The sequence below is a fragment of the Lemur catta genome, chromosome 5 (genome assembly GCF_020740605.2).
Source record: "Lemur catta isolate mLemCat1 chromosome 5, mLemCat1.pri, whole genome shotgun sequence".
Classification (NCBI taxonomy): domain Eukaryota; kingdom Metazoa; phylum Chordata; class Mammalia; order Primates; family Lemuridae; genus Lemur; species Lemur catta.
Genome location: NC_059132.1, coordinates 45,891,525 through 45,913,939, shown reverse-complemented (window position 1 = coordinate 45,913,939; position 22,415 = coordinate 45,891,525). Strand labels below are relative to the sequence as shown.

Here is a 22,415-nt window from a genome sequence, read left to right as displayed (position 1 = left end):
TATATAATTAGCAGTGTGCAAACTGGAAGACTCTGGTGCTAACCAGGCAAATAACAGCAGCAACTCAGCCAGTCTTCCTTTCAAAAAAGCAATTTTAAGCTGAAATGTGAATCATGGTTAGGGTCTGGGAGGTGTGTTCCTGGGAGAAGCAACAGTTTAGGCAGAGGAGCTGAGACTGGGAAGCCCTCAGAGGTGGTCAGCATGGATGAAGCAAGAACAAGGAGTGATACAAAATGAAGCTGGACAAGGGAGGAGGATCAGATCATGCAAGACTTTGTATATGGTGTTAAGAAATTTAAAATGCAGCAAAAGAGGCTAAGAGAGAAATGACACAGGACGTTGAATAAACAGGGTGGAAGGAAATATGGTAAGAGCTAAATGGGAAGAGAGAAGGATTCTGTGCAAGCTGTTCTTCCAGCCAGCAGCAGTGGCATCGATTCATGCTTGGAGTCCTGATTCTAAGGGCAGAGGGTGAGACCAGAGGGCACCTGGTAGCATTTCCATTGCATACTCTATTTGCAATTACCTTGTGATAATTAAGTACCTAAGGCTTACAGGGTGAGCTGATAGATGACTGTAGTCCCATTGTAAGTAACAGAAAACAGAATCTCAAAGTCTTGCTCCAAGTACACAGCTGGTCAGTCGCAGGTCAATAACTATGACTCTTGCGTCTCTTTCCCTGAAGGCCAGTGTCACCGACCTGCCAGTCCTTGTAGTATGATGTCATGTTGCCCTGCAGTTATATGGTACATTTCTAGAGCTCCCATGATCCTAAAGGTTCATGCTTAATAAGACCTTTTATACTTGGCTTCAGAGTAAAAAAGAGGGCCCCCACAGATAATTATTTTTATTCCTGAAGATATTCAATTACAAAAATATCTATGGATCACAAACAAATGTCAAAGATTTCTTCTTATTCGGGTTTCTATCCTCTAAACAATTGCTGGTTCACAATAAGTGCTCAATAAATGTTTGTCCAAGTGACTGACCTGAGCCCAATTCTAGTTTCAAATCTCATCTGGCTCTAGAGGGGTCATTTTCAAAACAAAGAATGCCAATAGAGTGACAGACAGTAGGGCTCACATTTAGGTTTCAAACAATTCTTTGTAATTATGAGTCCATCTTTAAAGTGTCAATTATAGCCATACTCTGATCCCAAGTAATTTGCCGAATTTTTTAGATCTTTCTAGTTAAAAAAGAAATGATCGGACAGGGCTCAGAGACCCTGAAATGTATTCTTGAAAACCATGTTAGGAAGCTGAACTGTGAAAACAGGGTGCTTTGGATCCATTTACCCTTTGCCAAAAATCTATAGTGTCTTTCCTACCACCAGAGGGCTCACTTCTGTGAGACAAAAATAGTGATTTGCTAAGTTTCAGTGATTTTTTTTTTTTTTTTAAACAGGGAAAAGTATCTCCCATGAATCTATGTCCTAGAAACTTTCTTACTTCCCTGCTCTTGCAGACATATTAGAACTCTCTTAGGGTTTCAACACTGAAAATTACAAACCTGCTGGTATCTAGAGATTACAGCACAGGTATTTTGCCCCTTTCGAAAGTGTGCGCCAACCATTACAGACTTGATTCCAACTCCTCTCACCTTCCTAAGGGACTTAGGTCCCTCGGCGTCCCCCTCCTCCCCTGCACTACCCGTTCCTCCTCCTGCAAGCACTCACACCCATGTAGGCACAGACCTGCAGGGAGCACTGCTAAGTGCCCCCCTGCATCCCACACCGGTTAGGTTCCTTTCCTAAGCTCCTCTTCAAGGCAAACTAAGATGCAGCAGCTTAAGTGAGGACTGCAATTACTACAGTCTGATTATAAAGAGATATGTGGGCAAATTTCTCACCCTATAATTGTAACAATATGATAATTTCCTGTAGAAAAAAGTTAGAATAAATAAATTTTTTCCTCACTTTCCAGAATCATAGCATAATATCACAAATAGAATAGTGTTTTTCAAACTGCAGGAGAGATTACAGTGGTGAAAATTTGACCTTATGAGGAAGAAAGAATAGAGACTTTAATGTCAACAGTAGGTTTCCAAAAATTCAAAATATTTCCAATTTTTAAAAAGTGACAAAACAGAAAGACTAGCAAATGCCATGTTTATATCTTACATTAGTGAAAATTTTACTGTATGGTGAATTTTCTAATCCCCATCCCTTGGCTCACAAGAATCTGGCTCTCCCCCCTGCCTTTTATTTTATTTTATTTTTTAATTGCTATATCATAGTTGTACCCATTTTTGGAGTACATGTGACATTCTGACACATGTATGCAATGTGGAATGATCAAGTCAGGGTAATTGGGATATCCATCACCTCAAACATTTATCTTTTCTATGTATTTGGAACAATTCATCTCTTCTAGCTATTTTGAAATATACAATAAATTATTAACTGTTATTTTCCTACTGTACTACTAAATACTAGAACTTATTCCTCGTATCTATATTTCTTCATCCTCACCCCCCCAACTATTTTAATAAGACATTTGTAAATTCATTTGCTATATGCTACCAATGAGATACACATAAAAGTCTTCCCTCTGTTTCTCTATCCAGATGTACACAATCTTTCTAATTTCATGACCTATGTTTTCTCAGGCCTGTTTCCCATGTCTCACCCGGCTGCCACAGAGCCTAAATAATTTGCTTACAACAAAACAAACCTTAATATTTAACCTATTTAGATCTCCAAATACTCAGGGTTATAAAGTTTTTGCTCTGTCCTTGATAACTTCATGCCAATCTCTTCAACCTCGCTTAGATACCTTAGTGTCTTCCTCCTTACAAATCAGCACAGGAGTGTAGTCCTAAAGCCTTGATTTGCTCTCTGTTAGTTTATTTTGACTTGACACCTGTGGCTAAACCTGCACACCCACTACGCCTTCTGTTTTCTATCCCATTCATTTCTAAACCCTTCACTCAGTTTCATTTTTTTTTCTCTCTCCAATTACTAACAGGAGTGGGTCCCAGCTGGATTCCTAGAACTGAAATTTATATGGCTGCCTATAACATACACAGGAAAAGGTGTTAACATATCAATCTCTTGCTAATAGATCCAGTCTCAACCTTTCCGCTCATCTGCCTTACCCCTCCTTCCCAAACACGCTTCTGCAGACTTAGCTGTAAAAAGCAAATCTTCCTCAGGTAAACCCAGTGGCCTGCTCACTGCATTTAGAAAGCTAAAAATGAGCAAGCCCATAAAAAGATCACCTCCTCCTCACTGGACTAAAGATGTATCTGTACAGACACATGATGATGTAAAAATTGATTCCCTTTTAGATTAAACTGAATCTAAAAATGTTCTTTTTAATTGGATTTAGAGGAGAAAGTGTTATTTGAAGGCACATCATAAACTCCCCACTGTCTGTCTAGAGCTTTCTCCCAAGCTCCAGATTCATATATCCAGGTGTCTGTTAGATCAAGTCAGATGTAACAGGCATCCCAAACTCCCCTCTCGATTCTCTACCTCCACCCTCCTGTGCTCTCCTGCTCTTCCCCATCTCAGTCCAAGTCACCACCATCCACAGATGCCAAGTCAAAGCCTCAGAAGCTGACACTATTCCTTCCACTCTTTCCCATCACCCCCGCTCGCCTGTCCACAAGTTCTATCAGGTCCATGACCAAAAACTGTCTAGATTCTACCCAATTCTATCTCTGCTGCTTCCACTCTGGAACAGGCCTCTGCCCTCTCCCATCTGGATATGTGCGATGGCCTCTTGACCAGAGTCCCTGACTCTCCCGAGCCCCTAGCATGCTCTGCCCAGCAGCAGAATGATCTTTTAGAAACTTACATCAGATCATTTAGGAAACAGCATTTAAAACTCTACATTTTATAAAAAGTTGTGATGGGAATGCAGAATTGCTTCAATAACATTTATTAGCATTTACTAACAGCATAGCTTTGAGGGGGGAGGGTGGTATTTTTTGGAAGCGTATTCATAATCCTGATTTTTAGCTACTATGCATTTCTAGAGCAGAAACGGGAGATCCAGACAACAGGCTGAGCTACCAAAGCGCATTGAGATTATACTTTTTATTTCACTGGTGCCCTTTCTCCAGAGATTCCAGGATGCGTGGGCCTGACCTATCTATACTCTAGTTAGCAGTAACCATCTATTTTCTCTGCTTACCTGGAAGGTATCTTGATTGTTTCAAGTAGTACTGTTTAGCTGTTGAAGCAGTTGACAATTCAGATTCAGATTTTAGAGAAAGAGGTGCAGGTAAGTTCTTGTTTTCCCCTAGGGAGTGGTTGGAGCCTGAGGGTACTGACTCAGGAAGCCTTGAAAGTCAACATGAGGGAGCATTACAGCGTGAACAATGAGAAGTTCTTACCCACCCTCTGTGCGTCTTTTCAAACTAGTCAATGGTTTTCATCAGAGTCCTCTGGCTAAATGACAACTCCCCTCTACCCCCAGTAGATATTAAGCAGTGCACAGAATCATTTCTGATACCAGACAGTACATGACAGGAAGCTTTATAGCGGAGCAGCAATTTGCTTGTGTATAGTTTTAGGTTTGCTTAGGGTGAGAACCTGAAAAGTATATATAGGACTTAATGCGGTTAATGGAAAACTTAGATAGTGATCATAAAGCCTGTGAAACAAAGGCCGCAGGAGTCTGGAGAGTCCGGAGGTTGTAAATCTAACTCCAGACCAGACAGCTGCAGGGACATCGGCATTCCTATCCCCCCTGATAAGGACGAAGCTACCCCCCTCCCTTATCTCTATAAGTCCCCCCTGATAAGGACGAAGCTACCCCCCTCCCTTATCTCTATAAGATGAGACCCACGCAGGGGTCCCAGAAACTGGTTATTTGAAAAAGCATTTATTACAATGGCTGTTCTGGCCCAGTTCCTCACTCCCCCTGGAAAAACCCTCTATAAAACCCAATGCTTTCCCCTTCCTCGTGGTGGATGATTTTTTTGGCCTCCACCCATCTGCACCCAGATGCTCAAATAAATGGCACTTTGCTACCCCTGAGGCTTCGTGTGTCTCCCTTTCAGCTCCAGACCTAACAACGTATGTTTCTATCTTTCCTGTAACTGCTGCAGTGTGAAGCTGGGGCACTGAGAGGGAAGACAATCACAGCCATCTTCATCTGTCAACTAACATAACTTATAATCAGTAAGGTTGTTTGGGGCATGGCTGGATGGGCTAAGAAAACCGAAGCGGGGAAAGAAGGGCTCGTAAAGCTTCCATGTAAAATTTCCAAGTACGCTAGTGACATGCATAGAAAATAAGTATTTGCCAAGCCATGCCCATTCCCCAGTATAGAACCTGTGGTTGAGTACCTGGCTGGCTGCTCAGTGGTGTCAGTACTAAGATTGACTCTGCCACCCAGTCCCTGCCTCCCCCAGCTCTTTTTCTGTCTAGGAACTGGGGACTTTCAGCTTCTAGGCTTAGCTCTATCTCGTTCCTGAGGCCGTTTTAACTAAGCAGCAGTGCACGAGGCAGCATCGCTACCAGAGGATGGGGCTATAACTTGTTTTGCTGCCTCTTCTTCTGTGTGCTGTAATGAGCTCTTCACAACTGACCTCCCTACCACCCTCCAACTGGGCTTCCTTATTTGCTGGGGCCAGAATGTACTACCCAACTCCCATCATCTGTCTTAACTCTAAGAATCTGCGGTTACCACCTAGAAATTCACACTGCCACATTCTACTCACCAAGTCGACCCCCTTGGAAATGGACACTAACTTGGTTGGCCCTTTGAACTGCTGGTCACCCACTTTGGGGTAGTTCCTGACACAGGTACATCCACTTCATTGGAAACAGCCCTGCCCACCTCTGGCATCTTTCCCTTTCCTTCCCACTATTAGACCCCTGGCTGAAAGTCTACCCCATTCGCAAAACTGCTCAGTCTGAAGACTTTCCTCTCCCCATCAGAATGTTCTGCCCACAGACAGAACTCCCAGAGCTCCTTGCAGCGCCTGCATTCCTGGCACTAAATACACACTCTTGTCTCATGTTATAGTTCTCTGAAGGTCTTATTTCTGCTGCTGTACATTTGATGGGTTGAGGACGGGCTTAATACCAACCAGGTATTTAGTAAATGGCCACTGAGTATAAATATAAGTATAAATGTAAGTATAAATATCTTGCTTTTGTTCACTTTAAAAAAAGATAAACATTAAATAAAAGGTTTACATGTTAGTATTTGGCACTCTGTATTCTTTATGGAGAAGCCCTGGCTGCCCGAGACCGAGCAGGGAATAACAGAGTCTGTTCAATTCACCAAGTCCTTGAGCTCCTATTGTTGAAGAAGTGATGTTGTGTGGACGAGAGAAAGACCTGGATTTGAATTAAGCCTCATCTGTCTTGGCCAAGTTACCCAACCTGAGTCTCAGTGTCCTATTCTGCAGATATTATTATTGGAGTATGAAGATTATAAAGTTTACGTAGGAGCTTAACAGATGGTAGTATATTGATAATAACAATAACCATATGCCTAGAATTGTACAGGGTCATTGAAAGATACCGAAAAATAAAAATGTGGAAGAAATACCCACATGAAAAATTCATTGTCATATAGTTGTTCCAAAGAATTTCAAGAGAAAAGGGACAATTGATATTGAGATTTGCCAATTGTTCCCTTGCCAGAATCAGGCATATAGACTACAACCCTGATTTTAACTATAGGTTTTAATTCAAACTTCTACCATCCTCAAAAATATAGAAATAAAAGTTTTGCTGAAATTAGAATGACATGAGTTAAATTAAAAAAAAGTTTAAGTTGTCCAAACACTGTATCAATGGTCTTCAAACTCTTCTGCTCCTAGATCCAAAGAATTATTTTTTAAAAAACTATGTAACTCCCTCCACATCTTTAAGTTGACATCTATAATTTTTCATTGTAAATAAATTTATTTCTTGTTTCTTGTTAATAGCAGATAGAAAAAAGTAAATATTTTATAAGATGACATATTGTGAAGATTGACTGTAATTGGAGTATTTCATGGTAAGACCTGATAAAAATAAGTTTTAACTACCTTATCCATAAAACACTCTGAATCTTCAAAAAATATATAAGATTTTTATGTATGAGTTTTGAAAAATGAGATGGTCCTACAGAACATTCTTGTACATTTAAAACAATATGCATGACTATCCCCTGGTGCTTCACATGCTTCCCAGCACAGGCTAAGATAGAGCAGCCCCCCTTCCCTGCAGCGGCTGTGTTCTAACACCCCCAGTGGATCTTGGATCCACTATATCCAAGTCCTATATACTGTCTTTTCCTATATGTACCTACATAATTATGATGAAGTTTATAAATTGGGCACAGTAAGAGATTAACTTCAATAACTAATAATAATATGGAACAATCATAACAATACACTGTAATAAGTTATGTGAATATGGTCTCTGTCTCTCTCTCCAAATATCTAGTTGAACTGTACCGCAGGTAACTGAAACCATGGACAGCCAAACCACAGATAAGGGCAGATGACTGTGCCCTATTTCTAATGCAGGGTTTTCCAACAGAAAGCCTTTTCAGTTAAAGGCACCAGTCTTCTGATTTCTCCCTTTGTTTAGCATCTCTAGTGTCATGTAAGATTTGAAATAGCTGAGAGATGTGACTTTCTTGCCTAAAGTGGGAGAGGAATTAAGTGGGCTTTTCCTCAAGTTCATGTATTTTAGGAAAGAGTATGGATGAAATGTGAGGATCTGGAAATTGACTGTCAAAGAATTATCCAAGCATATGTACCCCCTAGAGATTCTTCATGCATCTTCAAGGGTATGTGTGCCCCCAAGTCTGCACTATGCCATGCCAAACAGCTACTGGACAGTTTCCCTGACTCGCAATACAACTGTTCTCCTGATGCCTCTTCTGTTCCAAAAAGGAAAAAAATTGAAAGTATCTTTCCAAAATGTTCATCGAAATTTAACCTATCCTAACTTCAACGTTGAATAATGTACTAATAAGGATCTAACTTATAAAAAGAAAAGGAACTTCTAGAAATATTCAACTTCCAGAAAAAGTTCAGAAAATGATAAAAAAAAGCTTAGTATAGCAAGCAAGCTAATAATTAAATCTTAACACCATCAGAAGAAACCACTAATTTTGTACGTGGTGCTCTGCTTTCTGCAAATAGGCTTGTGAATTTCAAATGGGAATAATGATGATCACAATTCACAACAGCACCACAAAAACTGAACAAGAACCCCTTCCTAAGCATGCACACACCTGCACACACACACACACACTCACACACACACACACAAACCATTCATCCACTAATACTGAGAATCGTTCCTGTGAGAAGTCGAGTCTTAACTTTTCAGAGGTATGCATAAGGATTTAGGTTTTGTAGAAGAGAACAATATTAATTAAGCCAATTTTTTTTCTTTTAAGGTCTACATTCATTTATATTTAATGAGCAAAATAAAGTTGACACATGATAAAAATATTTTTTCCCTGAGAAATTTGAAAACTTACCAAAATGGAGTATCTATTTTCCTCTTTTCTTTGAAAATGTCCATGCTTGGCTTCTTGGAATGGGAGGCTCCAAAATCACCATCTTCAAACTCCTCCCAGCTGTCTCCAGACTTGAAGACAGCCTGGCCCCAGCACCTCCTCGCATTTTTATAACCCAGTGCGCCATTTGGCTTCTGTGGTGGAAAAATCAGTTGTCATAATCTTTAATCACATGCTGAATGCGTTCCATGCACGAGCTATTGTGTTAGACACTAAGAACCCCCATTCTCAAGGAGCCTTCCATATACTAAAGGAGATAACATACACACACATTTAAAAGCATTAACAAAAATAGGTAGTAAATGCCAAAAACATAATAGGTATTCAGAGGAGAGATCTCTGTGAACTAGGGTTGGGGGGAGACTTGAATATTTAGGATCTGAGTTGACCCTTCATTGATGTGAAGGATACAGAAAACTGAGACTTGGCTGTGTCTCTTTGGGCAAGTGACTTAAGTTCTCAAAGCCTTAGTGCCCTTCCCAAGTAGAGACAGCCTCAAGGAGAGGACACTGAGGCTGGCACATGCCAGTATCTTTTACTCTTCCCTCTCCCAGAATGCAGACGCGACACCCAAAGGAGCAACAGCCATCTCATGGTCACAGGCCATGGATGAAAGCCACTTGCTGAGGGCGATGGAACAGAAAGGCGGCAGCAGCCTGGTTCCTTTGGAAACTGCACAAGCTCTGGGTTGCCTGCCACCCAACTTCTTGCTAAGCGAGCAAAAACAACCCCTATTATTGAAGCCACAGTGGTTGGGGTTTCTGTCATAAGTCACTGAATGTAATCCTAATGGACACAGAGAGGGAAGTGTGAGTCTGATTGTCTCAGAATGGTGGCCCCATTAACAGAAATAAGGAATGTGGACATCCTGACTTGGGACAGACAGTGATTTGTTTTTATACAAATTTATAGAGAGTGGTCTGGGGGCATATAAACAGAAAAACCCAAAAGGCAATTCAAAATCAGCAAATAGAGCTTGGAAGGAAGGGCAGCCAAATACAGCTTTGTTGGCAGCAAGAAGATGCTTTAAAAATGGATATGCTATTGCTTGAAGCTGGTGCTGTCATACTGATGGATGATGACAAAAAGTAGTCCCTGACAACTTCTGTACTATTATTTTCTTTGCCAGGGACAATGATCTCCAGACTGAAGGGAATACAAAGATCTGAAGCTCCAGATGAGTAGAGTTAATAAAACACTGTACTTCACAGAGTCAAAAGCCTCTTTTTCATGGCACTGTAGTTTAGGGCACTGATGCTGAACACTGCTGAACAATGTCAGTGACAGCAAAGAACCACATATGTCTGGGAAGACTGTAAAGGGGCAAATATAAATGATTTTCATAAAGTGGAAGGAGGATTTTTGCAAACTCTGCATTAAGTTTGGTATAGGATGAGGGCAAAAATTCTAAAATCAATTACTAAAGAAAACATTTGTACACACTAAGGGAAAAAATGGTGAATCTTAGAGGCCCATCATTTTTCATAAAGGGCAAAAAATCAATTTGTTGGATGTAGTGCATGTGCACTTCAGCCAAGTGGGTGACAGGATTTTTCATGTCATCCTTACCACTGAAATAATGCAATGAAAGGACAGCAAAGGTGGATCAGTACATAGTTCCATAATCTGACCAAGACTACTGCCTAATGGATCAATATCAATCTAGAAGAAGGTTCTCGTGGCCTGTCCAAAGGCTCACTGCTATTTATGAAGACACAGGAGAAAAACAAACAACTAAACAAATCCATAGTGGCAACAAGCTGGAAAGGTCAAACTGAGAAGAAAAAATAAGCGTTCAAAAATAACTAGAAATTTGAAACATAAAACTGAAGTCTTGCAACTCTTTGAATCCTAGAGATCAAGTACATATGTAGAGGTACAGGATAGGTGATTTATCAGAAGCATTTATAAAACAGGTAGACTTAGAAATTTTAGTTGACTGAATGCTCAATCTCAGCTCTGGAACTTATTAGCTATGTCAAATTTTAGGGCTAGGTTACTGGGGGGGCCTAGCACAGCAGTTAGCAGGTACTCCATGCATATGAACTTCCTTTCCTTCCCTTTCAGTAGGAGTCAACATTTGATGAGCCAAGGAAAAAAAAAAAAAAAAGGAACGCAAACCTCGGCAGCAGGAGTGAACATATGGTTTTGGAACCTTGGAAGTGATTCACTCTGCTCTGTCCTCCCTACCCTCTGCCTCCCTCGACCTCTGGTAGCCTCATTCCAGATGGGAAACAGGCTGGTGAAGGGATTTAAAGGCTCCTTCACACACAGGAACTTAGGGTCACTCAGTCGTTGGTGCATGATGTCCTATGCAGAGCATGTGAGGGAAGTCTCCTAGGAAAAGGGCAGATAATACAAGGGTGATCTGGCGATCTTCAAATATCTAAAAAGCTGCCTTTTCTAGAAGAGTGATTAGATTTTATTAAAAGCTATAGAAAACCAGATTTTAGCTCAGCATAAGGAAGAATGTTCAGAACTGTCCCAAAGATGAAGTAGACTCTCCAGGACCCTGGAGGTTTAAAAATAGTGTGGACAATTATTCATTCATTCGTTCACTCAACAAATACTTATTGAGACTCTACCATGTGGTAGGCACCATTCATTCTAGGTTCGGGGGCTATGCTGATAAACAAAACAGACAAACATTCCTGACCTCGTGGAGCTTTCACTCTAGTAGGAAAGGCCAGATAATAAACAACAACATAAAAAACAAGTAATTACTAGTACATTAGACTGTGATTAGTGCTACTGGGGGGTAAGGGAGCCTCATTTATACTAGGATGGTGGGGGTGGCTGAAGACTGGATAAGGAATTAGGTACTGTGTTAAGATCTCTTTCAGTCCTAAAATGCTATAATGCAAACACATTTGAAAGTGTATACCCCAAGGGGACGGCTAAAATAATATGGTACTTGATGAGCTCCCGGAACTGAACAAAAGAAGTGGGAAGAAGAAGTTTTATACTATGCCTGACAAAAAAAAAAACAAAAAACAAAAAACAAAAACCTATTCTGTTCATGTTCATTAGCATTTAAAAATTGTAAAGTTGCAGAACTGTTAAAATACTTAAGATTTAGGATCAGTACTCTGAAGTACCTGATTCCTTTTCATTCTTTCTTTGAATTCTTCTGCATCAAATGAACTGCTAAAGGAAGTCTGTAGCATGCAAACTTTATTACTTTCATTCTGAAAGCTTTTCTCTTTATAAACCATATTAGAATTTTAAGTTACCTCATTCCAAATTCCTACCAGAGGAAGCAGGGGCTTTAATATAGAATAATCTTTTATATCTTCCCCAACATAATTAGAAATGCCTTGGAACAGAATCCTAATTGCGTGAGTCTAGCTATTTTGTGTCAAGTGTCATTATTGGCTACTTACATTTGGCATGTTTTTGATGATACTTGGGAATAGTGTTTGTGGCGGTTTCTGCTGACTCTGTTGCTTTGGAGGTTGCTGGACACTCATGTTCTGTGGCGGCTGAATGGGCTGCAGTGGTTGGTGGCTGGTTTTTGGCTGAGGCTGTCCCACAGTCTGATCAATTATATCTGGCAGAGGCTTAGGCTCTAGTTCAACTAAAGGTGGCTTCGGTTCTATTGGTTGCAGCTGCTTGTGTAAAGGCTGTTTTGACTTCAGATGATTTGAGGAAGGGCCTAATACCTGACCAACTTGAAAATATGGATGTTTCAATGCCTGTAAACGCATGGAAATAACAAAAAATGGAAAGTGATTCCACCTAAATTTATTGCACATAAACTATGATTGTCTGGCACTGGGCCAGGCATTTATCATTAGCCTACATAAGCTTCAAAGATCGAGAAAGCATCTGTACTTTCCCCTATGCAGTGCCCCTATTGGTAATTTCTAAAATATAACCAGAAAAAAATGATTTGAGGAATAAATTCCATTTAAAAAATTTAGAAGTACAAGTAGAAAAAATATAAAACTCACTTGTAATTTTAACATCTAGGCAAAACAACTATTCTATTTTTTTAAAGATTTCGCATGAAAACAAAATCTAATCCATAGGCTGGGCGCGGTGGCTCAAGCCTGTGATCCTAGCACTCTGGGAGGCCGAGGCGGGTGGATCGCTCGAGGTCAGGAATTCGAGACCAGCCTGAGCAAGAGCGAGACCCCCGTCTCTAATAAAAATAGAAAGAAATTATCTGGCCAACTAAAAATATATACAGAAAAAATTAGCCGGGCATGGTGGCGCATGCCTGTAGTCCCAGCTACTCGGGAGGCTGAGGCAGGAGGATTGCTTAAGCCCAGGAGTTTGAGGTTGCTGTGAGCTAGGCTGACGCCATGGCACTCACTCTAGCCTGGGCAACAGAGCGAGACTCTGTCTCAAAAAAAAAAAAAAAAATCTAATCTATAAGCATTGGCTAATTGATATGATTAATTCATTCTAAAATACTAGACACTGATCATGGTTCAGAGTGCATCAAAAGGCATTAAGATAAGAAAAACTTCCACATAGTTTATTTGAAATGATTAGCCCCAGCTGTATATAAAATTCAGGGTCACTCTCAGCCTAACAATAAAAAATTTCTAAGAAAGGAGACTACAAAAACATATGTGTTTATCAATCTACCAGCAAGGAGAAGACATTTATGGGAAGAAAACACAAAAATACTAATAACAATGATCATTGGATTCTTACCTAGATCAGTCATCCAACTGCTTACATGGAGGAGAAAGGACCCCCTGATGTCTGCGTGGCATGGTCTAGAGCAGTAGTTCTCAAATGGGGTCAAGTTTGCCCCTTAGGAGACATTTGGTAAAGTCTGGAGACATTTTTTATGATGATGACAGGGGTGGGGAAATGCTACTGGCACCTAGTGTCTAAAGGGCCGGGAATATTGCTAAATATCTCATAATGCACCAGATAGCCCCCTACAACAAAGAGTTATCTGGTCTGAAATGTTAGGGTTGAAACTGAGAAAATGCTCTAGAGCATGTCTGAAGCCTTCCATGCCACACAGCTGTGAAAATTTCCCCTATCAGCATCCTATACCTGGGCAAAGGAGGGAAGTTCCCAGCCCTGGTGCCTCTGGCTGTTCTTGTTTTCTGGGGACAGGCTCTTTAAGAGTGCCAAGCCCTGGTCCCCTGCCCTTACCCTGTACCCACCTATGTGGCAACACAGCCTTGACCAACAATTAATCCCTTCTCACACGTGAAAGGGCAATTTTCAGAGGAACAGAAAGCAGCTCTGTGTTTTATTAATAGATGGTCTTTGAATCCTACATCTTAACCAACTTTTCTCCCTAACTAGATCTCTCTGCGTCCACTAAAAGCAGGGCTGTGAAACAGTTCACAAGAAAGAGTTAGTTAAGGGTTAGGGGAAGGGCAGGGAGGTATATTTTGGCAGAAGTAAAAGGAGTTTTTCTTTTAAGATGTTCCCTACTGCAACTGATGTATAACTATAGTAATATTACTAAGTGGAATGCAACAGATATAATTTAAGTGCTTCAGTACCTAACACACAGAAGGTGCTCAAATTCTGAAGTCACAGTAATTAATTAGTATGTCAGTGCTCCTAAATTAATAATGTATATTTTGGAGCTGGAACCTTTGAGGATGTGTTTTGTAATTTCAAGGTTTTGTAACAATTCTTCCCCTTTAAGATACCAACTGCCATCCTTCAAGAGGGGAATCTTTAAATAATATTAGCATTTTTTTCTATTTATGAAGGGAATAAGTGATCACTGGAGACAATAAGAAATGATCTCAAGAAGAAAATAAAAATCATCTCTAATCTCAACACCCAGAGACAGCTACTGCTAACATTTTTGATATTTTTCTTTTCAGTATTTTTTCATCATACATCATATATATTTTTAAACAAAATCATATTATATGTATAATAGCATTTGAGCATGAGATCCCTGCCAAATTATTAAATTTTCTTAATTTTAAAACATTCATTGTTAATGGTAGCAGTATATTTCAAATTAAAGATGTACATAATTTAAATTTGGAAACATTTAGAGATTAACTTTCAATGGAAGGTTAGTTTTCAATTGTACTTAAACATCTTTAAGCCTAAATATCCAACTTTCTGTTTTAAGGCTTTATATATATATGCATTACAAAATTGCTTTCTCTTACTAAGAGAGATGAAAAATGGTATCTCATCTTTACTTGCACTTTATGATAGTAAACAAGGACTGAACATTTAAAAAATATTTTTGGTAATTTGTATGTCTTTTCCTGTGAATTTTTTTCATGTCCCATGCTCACTTTTCTTTTTTAAATACACTCGAAAACTTATTACATCTTTATTACAAAGATAATGAATATTTAGAAAGATTAAGAAATACACAAACACTATTTTCTTATGTTTTTGTAGGAACCTTATATTAAGGATACTAACACTGTCATACTTGTTAAAAATAAATTTTGCTATATTGTTTTTCCATTTTAAGATTTTTACATAGAAAAAATTTTAATTTTTATGTAATCAAATCTTCTGAGTTTTCCTTTTGTGGTTTCTTCTATAACTTTTACACCCATTTTTCTTACCTTGAGATCGAGCATGCATGTATGCTTTCTATTAGTTTCTAAAGGGTTTTTTTTTTTTTTTACACTTTTTAAATTTAATCCTTCTGTTATCTATTTGTAAAGTATGGTAAGTGGTAAGAACCTGAATTTATTTTTCCCTAAGAGTCAGTGAATTGTCCTGGTATCATTCCCTGAACAGTCCTTCCCCCATTTATGGCACCACATCTATCTTTTCCTGACTTACACATTCTGCAACTCTGAGCTATTTGTCAACTTGGATGCCAGTACTTTCACTGTTGTTATTATTGTCACTTACAGATTACTCTATTATCTGATGGGGCAAGCTGTCTACCCCTATCAACACTCTCTAACTACTTATTCTTGTTTTAACTCATCTTGTCTATTCTTTCCCATTTGTTCTTCCAGATGACTTTTAGAACACATTTTCTCAAGTTTAATCAAACAAGCAAAATAATTTTTTGTAATTTTGACATATATATAATTTTTATTTCAATGATAATACAACAAACTTTATCAGTTTTTATCGAAGCCCTTTGAGATAAAAGCATGGTGTTTTACAGGCCAGAAGACTTGCTATGCATCTGTAGATGTTAGCAGGTTAGTCACAAAGGAACTAAGTGTGGTGTCACAAGGCTGCCGTATTGTGGGAGCCAGAGACTGAACATTATTTCAAGTCCTAGGGAGGGATGATACTGTTGTGAGAAGTGATCAAGAATCCCACCTCTAAACCGTAAAGATGGCACAGAAAAGTCTACTGGGCTAAATGATTAAAGAGATGCCTTTTTGCTACCCATGACAAGTTCCTTCTTAATTAGTCTGTCACATGTATAAATTTTTATTGTAACAGATTAATTCCTTTCAGCCTCAGCCACATAGGATTCTTTACTTGAACCACAAAACACAGAAAACCACTGCAGTGGCTATTTTTGCAATTTTCCCATGGATCTTATACGCCTAGAAATTAATTCATTATATACACTGGATGCTTTAGGGCTTAATTCTCTTGCTAAAACTTTTGTTGAGAATAGACGTGTCTTTGTAAATGAAAACATCCCTAATATTATAAAACCTCAAAATTTTAAAAAGATGTAACAGCGAGATTCATCGTACCTGGCTTGCTGTTGGTCGTTTCTTTGGATCCCAATTCAACATGTCAGTCATAAGCTGAATAGCTTCATTACTGGCATTTGGAATAAGAGTTTTTAAGTTTATAGGAACACACTGGGGAAAGCGGAAATTCATAGAGGATGCAAGCTGGTATCCTTCAGGCCAGTCACTCTGTTCAAGGAACATATCAGTGTGGGTGTGAGAAAGCAGAAAGAAAACTTGTTTTTAGTAATCCATTTAAAAACAGAATAGTAATATGAAAATCATTCATGTGTAAACATTTTAATGTCGATTCATATAAATAACAGACCACATATATAATTCATTGAATGCTGCAAACAGTATAGAAAGAACATTGAATGACAGTTAGGAAAAAATGAGAAAGTACTTTAATAAATTCCAAAATATTACACTCCTGTCTGGTTTTGATGATGACGATGACGATGATGATAATGATGATGATGACGATACCTGGGTGACTTTGAACAAATAAGGGCAAGTGCTTTACAAAAAGGCTGATTACTACACAAAGATCCTAATTATTATTATATACAGGCATCCAGTGTTAAAAATTGCACATAGCTGGGAAGGGACAATCATGTCAAAGCTTTGATATCTATATTCACTTGTCTAATGTTAACAAGACGCATACTAATTTACTTAGGATGTAATTATACACACACTTATTAAGCACATCTCAGAAAGTAAGGTCTAGCTGAAATATAATAGCTAATCAAAAAGTACTCAGTTCAAGAAGTAGAATACCCACAGCAGAGTTATATAAAAGGAAACAAGAAAGGGTTAAGGTCCAGGGCACCAGGGCTTAAAGAGCTGATGCCAAGAGACAATCACAGAGCAGGCAGGAATGAGCCTAAGCAGGTTGTCTATGTAGTTGTCAGCTGGTCATCAACCCAAAGTTATACTCTAAATATACAGAATTTCCTTAAGTTCTTTTAAAAAGCACCTTTTTTCTTCAGTCTGGTGGGATTCTGGCTTCTTGCAATCCCTATCCCGCCCCAATAAAAAGAAATATAAAGATGGTAAGAAAATTAACCATTGAATTATGTGCCTATTTAAAAGTAAAATACCAGATATCTAGGCAAAAGTTATAATCAAAAGTTATACAATTAAAAGCAAAGTAGCAAGTTATAAATAATCAAAAGTTATAACAACTTAGGGACAAGAGTACTTACTTTTTTGGGAGTCCCTAAAATTTGGCAAATCTTAAAGATTTCATCAACCTCACTTGTCCCTGGGAAAAGTGGCCTTAATGTATATAATTCAGCCATTATACTTCCAACAGCCCACACATCAATGGGAGAGCTATAAACTGAAGATCTTAACAAAACTTCAGGAGCACGATACCTATGAAAATAGAAACAAAAAAAAAATGGCTACTTTGATTGTAATTTGAAACATGGATGGGCAGTGGCATTCTGCTCTGTTTGGTCATGCATTGCCATCAAGGAACAGGTATTAAGTGCCTTCTGTGTTTCAGGGCTTTGTACAAAGTGCTGGGGACAACTGGACATAACATACGTTCCCTGACCACAAACAATGAGTGGGGATGGAGACAAATGTAAGTGAAATGTCCACATAGCCTGAGACCGGAACTCAAGTGAATAAATATGGAAATAAGTGCTATCCCATGTATTAAGAAAAAAGGGAGAAAAACCATGTTACAAAGCATTATTTGATCCAGTATATATTCACATGGAGGACAGAAAACAAAAGATTAACAAAGATTATCCCTGAGTAGTGGATGCTTTTTCTTCTTTTTATCATTTTGAAAGTACTGATACCCTCCATTGACTCCTCTCTGTAGACAACAATATTGTTAATTGAGACAAATATTTACAAGAGCAAAAGTACCTGGTAAGTCCAACACGAAGTCTGGTAAACGGAAGATATTCTCAATTCTAATTCCTTTTTTCATATTGAAATCTATAAATATTTCAGTCCAAATGTTTTATAATACTGTCTTTTTGCTTTCATTCAGGGCACAGTAGGTCCTCAAATAACATCACTATGTTCAACGTTATTGTTTTGTTATAACGTGGATGGGGAAAAAAATTGCTTCGCAGCCAGGGCCCCTGTCTATGTGGAGTTTGCACGTTCCTTCCCACGTCTGCAGGGGTTTTCTCCGGGTCCTCCAGTTTCAACCCACATCCCAAAGATGTGCATATCAGACAAACTGGTGTGTCTACGGGCTCTGAGCATGGGTGCGTGTCTGAGTGTACCCTGTGATGGGACAGTGTCCACGCCAGGGCTGGGCCCGACCTTGGCCCTCAGCTACTGGGACAGGCTCTGGCCACCCACGACCCTGAACAGGGACAAACAGGTAAATACTTATTTTCCTTGTTTTTGTTCATCTTTCTTAAATGTATGTATAGCTCACATTTATTTCAATGTTTAGTATTAGAAGCGTTTTGATCTTTATTTAGAAGTTCAGTGATGCTTTTATGACCAGAAATATGCCACAGGAACTTCACTTTTGTTTATGTCAATTAGCTCGTGGGAAAATTGGTTTTGTTATATGTTGTTTCACTTAAAGGTGCAGTTTGAGAACCTATCAACAGAGTTAAGGGATGACTTACTGTACTTTGACAAATATTTTTAACAGCTTTATTGAGATATAATTTACATAATATACAATTCATCCATTTAAAGTGTACAATTCAATGGCTTTTAGTATAGTCACAGAGCTGTGCATCACAATCAATTTTAGAACGTTTTCATTAACCCCAAAAGAAACCTCATGCCTCTTATCCATCTATCTTCCTTTATCTCCAGCCCTAGGCAACCACTAACCCACTTTCTGTCTCTATAGATTTGCCTACTCTGGACATTTCATATCAGTGCAATCTTAGGCTATCTGGTCATTTGTGACTGGCTCTTTTCACTTAGGTAATGTTTGCAAGGTTCGTCCATGTTGGAGCATAAATCAGTATTTCATCTTTTTATTGCTGAATAATATTCCATCATATGGATATAGCATATTTACTTATCCATCAGAGATGAACATTTGGGTTGTTTCTACTTTTTGGCTATGTTGGTGACTCATATTTCTAATTTGTTTATATTGTAAGCAGCACATGTAAGCAGCATGAGGAAAAGATTTTTCTCTTATGTTTGTTCATTGCTGTGTTCCCTGTGCCTAAAATAATATCCAGCACATAGTAGGTGTTCAATAACTACTTGTTGCATGAATAATGAAATTCTTTTTCCTTCTTTTTCCATTGATCAGAATAGTAATGAATCAATCCTCTCTCTTTAAAGAATACAAAATTTAGTTCTATATGGGCCTCTAGAAAGATATCTAATAATCCACTGTAGGAAAACTTCAGCATAGACTTATGCCTCAGGAGAGTTGCATAAAACTACTCACCATCTGGTACAGACATAATCAGTATATGGTGGCTGTGACCTTAATTCTCTTGCAAGTCCAAAATCAGCAATTTTTACAAGTTCTGGACCCATACAAAGCAAGTTTTCTGGTTTCATGTCCCTATGAAAAAAGCCTTGGTAACACAGAGAGAAAAAACAATAAATCATGTTTAAACATAGCTTTATTTGATTTATAAACAATATAATTTAGCCTATCATAATTAGAAACATGACCTTAAAAAAGAAAGGTCATGCCTCTTATCCATCTATCTTCCTTTATCTCCAGCCCTAGGCAACCACTAACCCACTTTCTTTCTCTATAGATTTGCCTACTCTGGACATTTCATATCAGTGCAATCTTAGGCTATCTGGTCCTTTGTGACTGGCTCTTTTCACTTAGGTAATGTTTGCAAGGTTCGTCCATGTTGGAGCATAAATCAGTATTTCATCTTTTTATTGCTGAATAATATTCCATCATATGGATATAGCATATTTACTTATCCATCAGAGATGAACATTTGGGTTGTTTCTACTTTTTGGCTATGTTGGTGACTCATATTTTTAATTTGTTTGTATTGTAAGCAGCACATGTAAGCAGCATGAGGAAAAGATTTATTCCCTAAAAGTGAAAGCATTTATTCCCTAAAAAGTGATGGGATATAGGACCATGCTTTCAAAATGACTTGGCAAGAAAGTTGACACAGTATGTAAGACCATAAAAATAAACTACCCATTTAACATATATGTTTAATTTTTTTAAATTTTTTTAGATTTTTTTTTTTTTTGAGACAGAGTCTCACTCTGGTGCTCCTGATAGAGTGCAGTGGTGTCCTCATAGCTCACAACAACCTCAAACTCCTGAGCTCAAGCAATCCTCCCGCCTTGGCCTCCAGAGTGCTAGGATTACAGGTGTGAGCTAGCACGCCCAGCCTAACATGTATTTTTACTTGTGACTCCAGTAGATTCAGGCACTGCTATAGATATGACCACATTATGATTTATCTCCATTAATTTGTACAACTACCTTAAGGAGGTATTGTTATCACTACTGTGTAACAGATGAGGAGGCTGAGGCCCATAGAGAAGTAGCCTAATAATGCATGGGGAGCACTTCCTAATCAGCCTTAAGTCAGTGCAGCTGATTCCTTGAGTATACTCCACTTGTTTGAAAAGTCCATTAGACAAAAATGGAACTCCACACATTATAACCAATTTCTTCATTTAAAGTTATTTTATCTCATGTTCAGTTCTCCTCGATAGCTATGTCATTGAAAACTCCAATAATTATAATGCTTATATTACTAATTCAATATACAAAATAAACGGTTAGTTACCAAAGCTACTGGGCATCCCAAAGAAAATGAGACAGAAGACCTCAGGGGAAAGAATTAAAGCCCTTCTTGCAAATCAGATTTGTTTTTAAGGAAGTCTTTTCCTAAGGGTGATCTAAAGCATACTGTTGTAATCCTAGCACTCTGGGAGGCCGAGGCAGGAGGCTCGCTCGAGGTCAGGAGTTCGAGACCAACCTAAGCAAGAGCGAGACCCCTGTCTCTACTAAAAAATAGAAAGAAATTAACCAGACAACTAAAAATATATAGAAAAAATTAGCTGGGCATGGTGGCACATGCCTGTAGTCTCAGCTACTAGGGAGGCTGAGGCAGGAGGATTGCTTGAACCCAGGAGTTTGAGGTTGCTGTGAGCTAGGCTGATGCCACAGCACTCTAGCCCGGGCAACAGAGTGAGACTCTGTCTCAAAGTAAGTAAATAAATAAAATAAAGAATACTGTTTTGTACACAGATGGGATTCTAACGGCCTTGTGAGGCAGGGGGTGGTGGCTGGTCATTAGAAGAGGGTTTTCATGTAGCTCTGGGGCTAGGAAAATTTTCTAAGCCTAAACTTTTTAACACTTCAAAGCCAGCATGGGCTCTACATTTTTGACATGTGTAATAGTTTTGTATTCCAAGTTTATGTGGGATTTCTACTCAAAACAGTTGGTAAAATACATTTCACTAACATCCAAGAGAAATCCACTGCACTTCCGTAATGCAAAGAAGGGAACAGAAATGCGATGGTAGAGCAAAGTGACATTAGTCCAGAAAGTCTTAGAGAATTAAGTCAGTTACATATCTGTCCAGTTGAGGTTCTCCCGATCCTAATATAAATACATTGGTAATCTAGTTCTATTTAACTAAATATTAGTCTCATTTTTTGACAGCAACTATTTAAAAATATCTATTTTCTTGAAGTATTACATCTGAGATGTTTAACTACAACAAGAATAATTTGGCTTTTGTAAAAATGTCTAATTGTTCTTAAAGCCTGGTTTCCCAAATCACTGTATAGTCAACTAACTATATATACTCAACTCTAAACTATTCGTGTGTTATTTACTTTCAGCCACAATTTTTAAATTCTAAACAAACTTCCTCCTTCAACCCCTTATGCTTTAGAAGTTGCTGATAGTATAAATCAACCCAGGCAAATATCAAGTTGATCAAGTTGATCAACTCTTATCATGTTGATCAGAGTTTAAAACAAATTAAAGATCAGGAATCCATTTGATTAAAAAACATATTTTTGTTTCCATATAACTAATAAGTTACTGATATTTACCAATGGATTCTTGTATATTATCATGTGATTGAGACTTTTTAAAGCCCCCAATAGTTTATATGGCAGAAATAAAAAATTAAGGATTGAGAAATGTTCTTAAAATACTTATATGGAATCCTGAATAGCATTTCTAGAAGATAAATTATTTTCTGTAGCAGTTAAAGGAGAAAGGACAAAAGAAAATATAAAATATAGGATGAGACATGAAAGGAGACCAATGGTGACTGTTGAGGGCCTATGCTCAGAATGCAGCAATTGTATGGCACAAACTTCTCTAATTTAATATCTACACAT

General features: G+C 38.4%; 1 protein-coding gene across 12 annotated transcripts in view; it reads right to left on the bottom strand.

The window, feature by feature from the left end:
- The window catches only part of MAK (male germ cell associated kinase), a 91,410-nt gene that overhangs the window by 10,517 nt on the left and 58,478 nt on the right, over window positions 1-22,415 (bottom strand). For all 12 annotated transcript variants that reach the window (XM_045551679.1, XM_045551681.1, XM_045551680.1 and 9 more), the window contains 6 exons: window positions 19,509-19,641; window positions 17,314-17,485; window positions 16,124-16,291; window positions 11,870-12,181; window positions 8,448-8,620; window positions 4,140-4,288 (listed from right to left, as the gene is read on the bottom strand). In XM_045551679.1, the coding sequence (XP_045407635.1) occupies window positions 4,140-4,288; window positions 8,448-8,620; window positions 11,870-12,181; window positions 16,124-16,291; window positions 17,314-17,485; window positions 19,509-19,641 (1,107 nt within the window). The remainder of the gene's footprint in view (window positions 1-4,139; window positions 4,289-8,447; window positions 8,621-11,869; window positions 12,182-16,123; window positions 16,292-17,313; window positions 17,486-19,508; window positions 19,642-22,415) is intronic.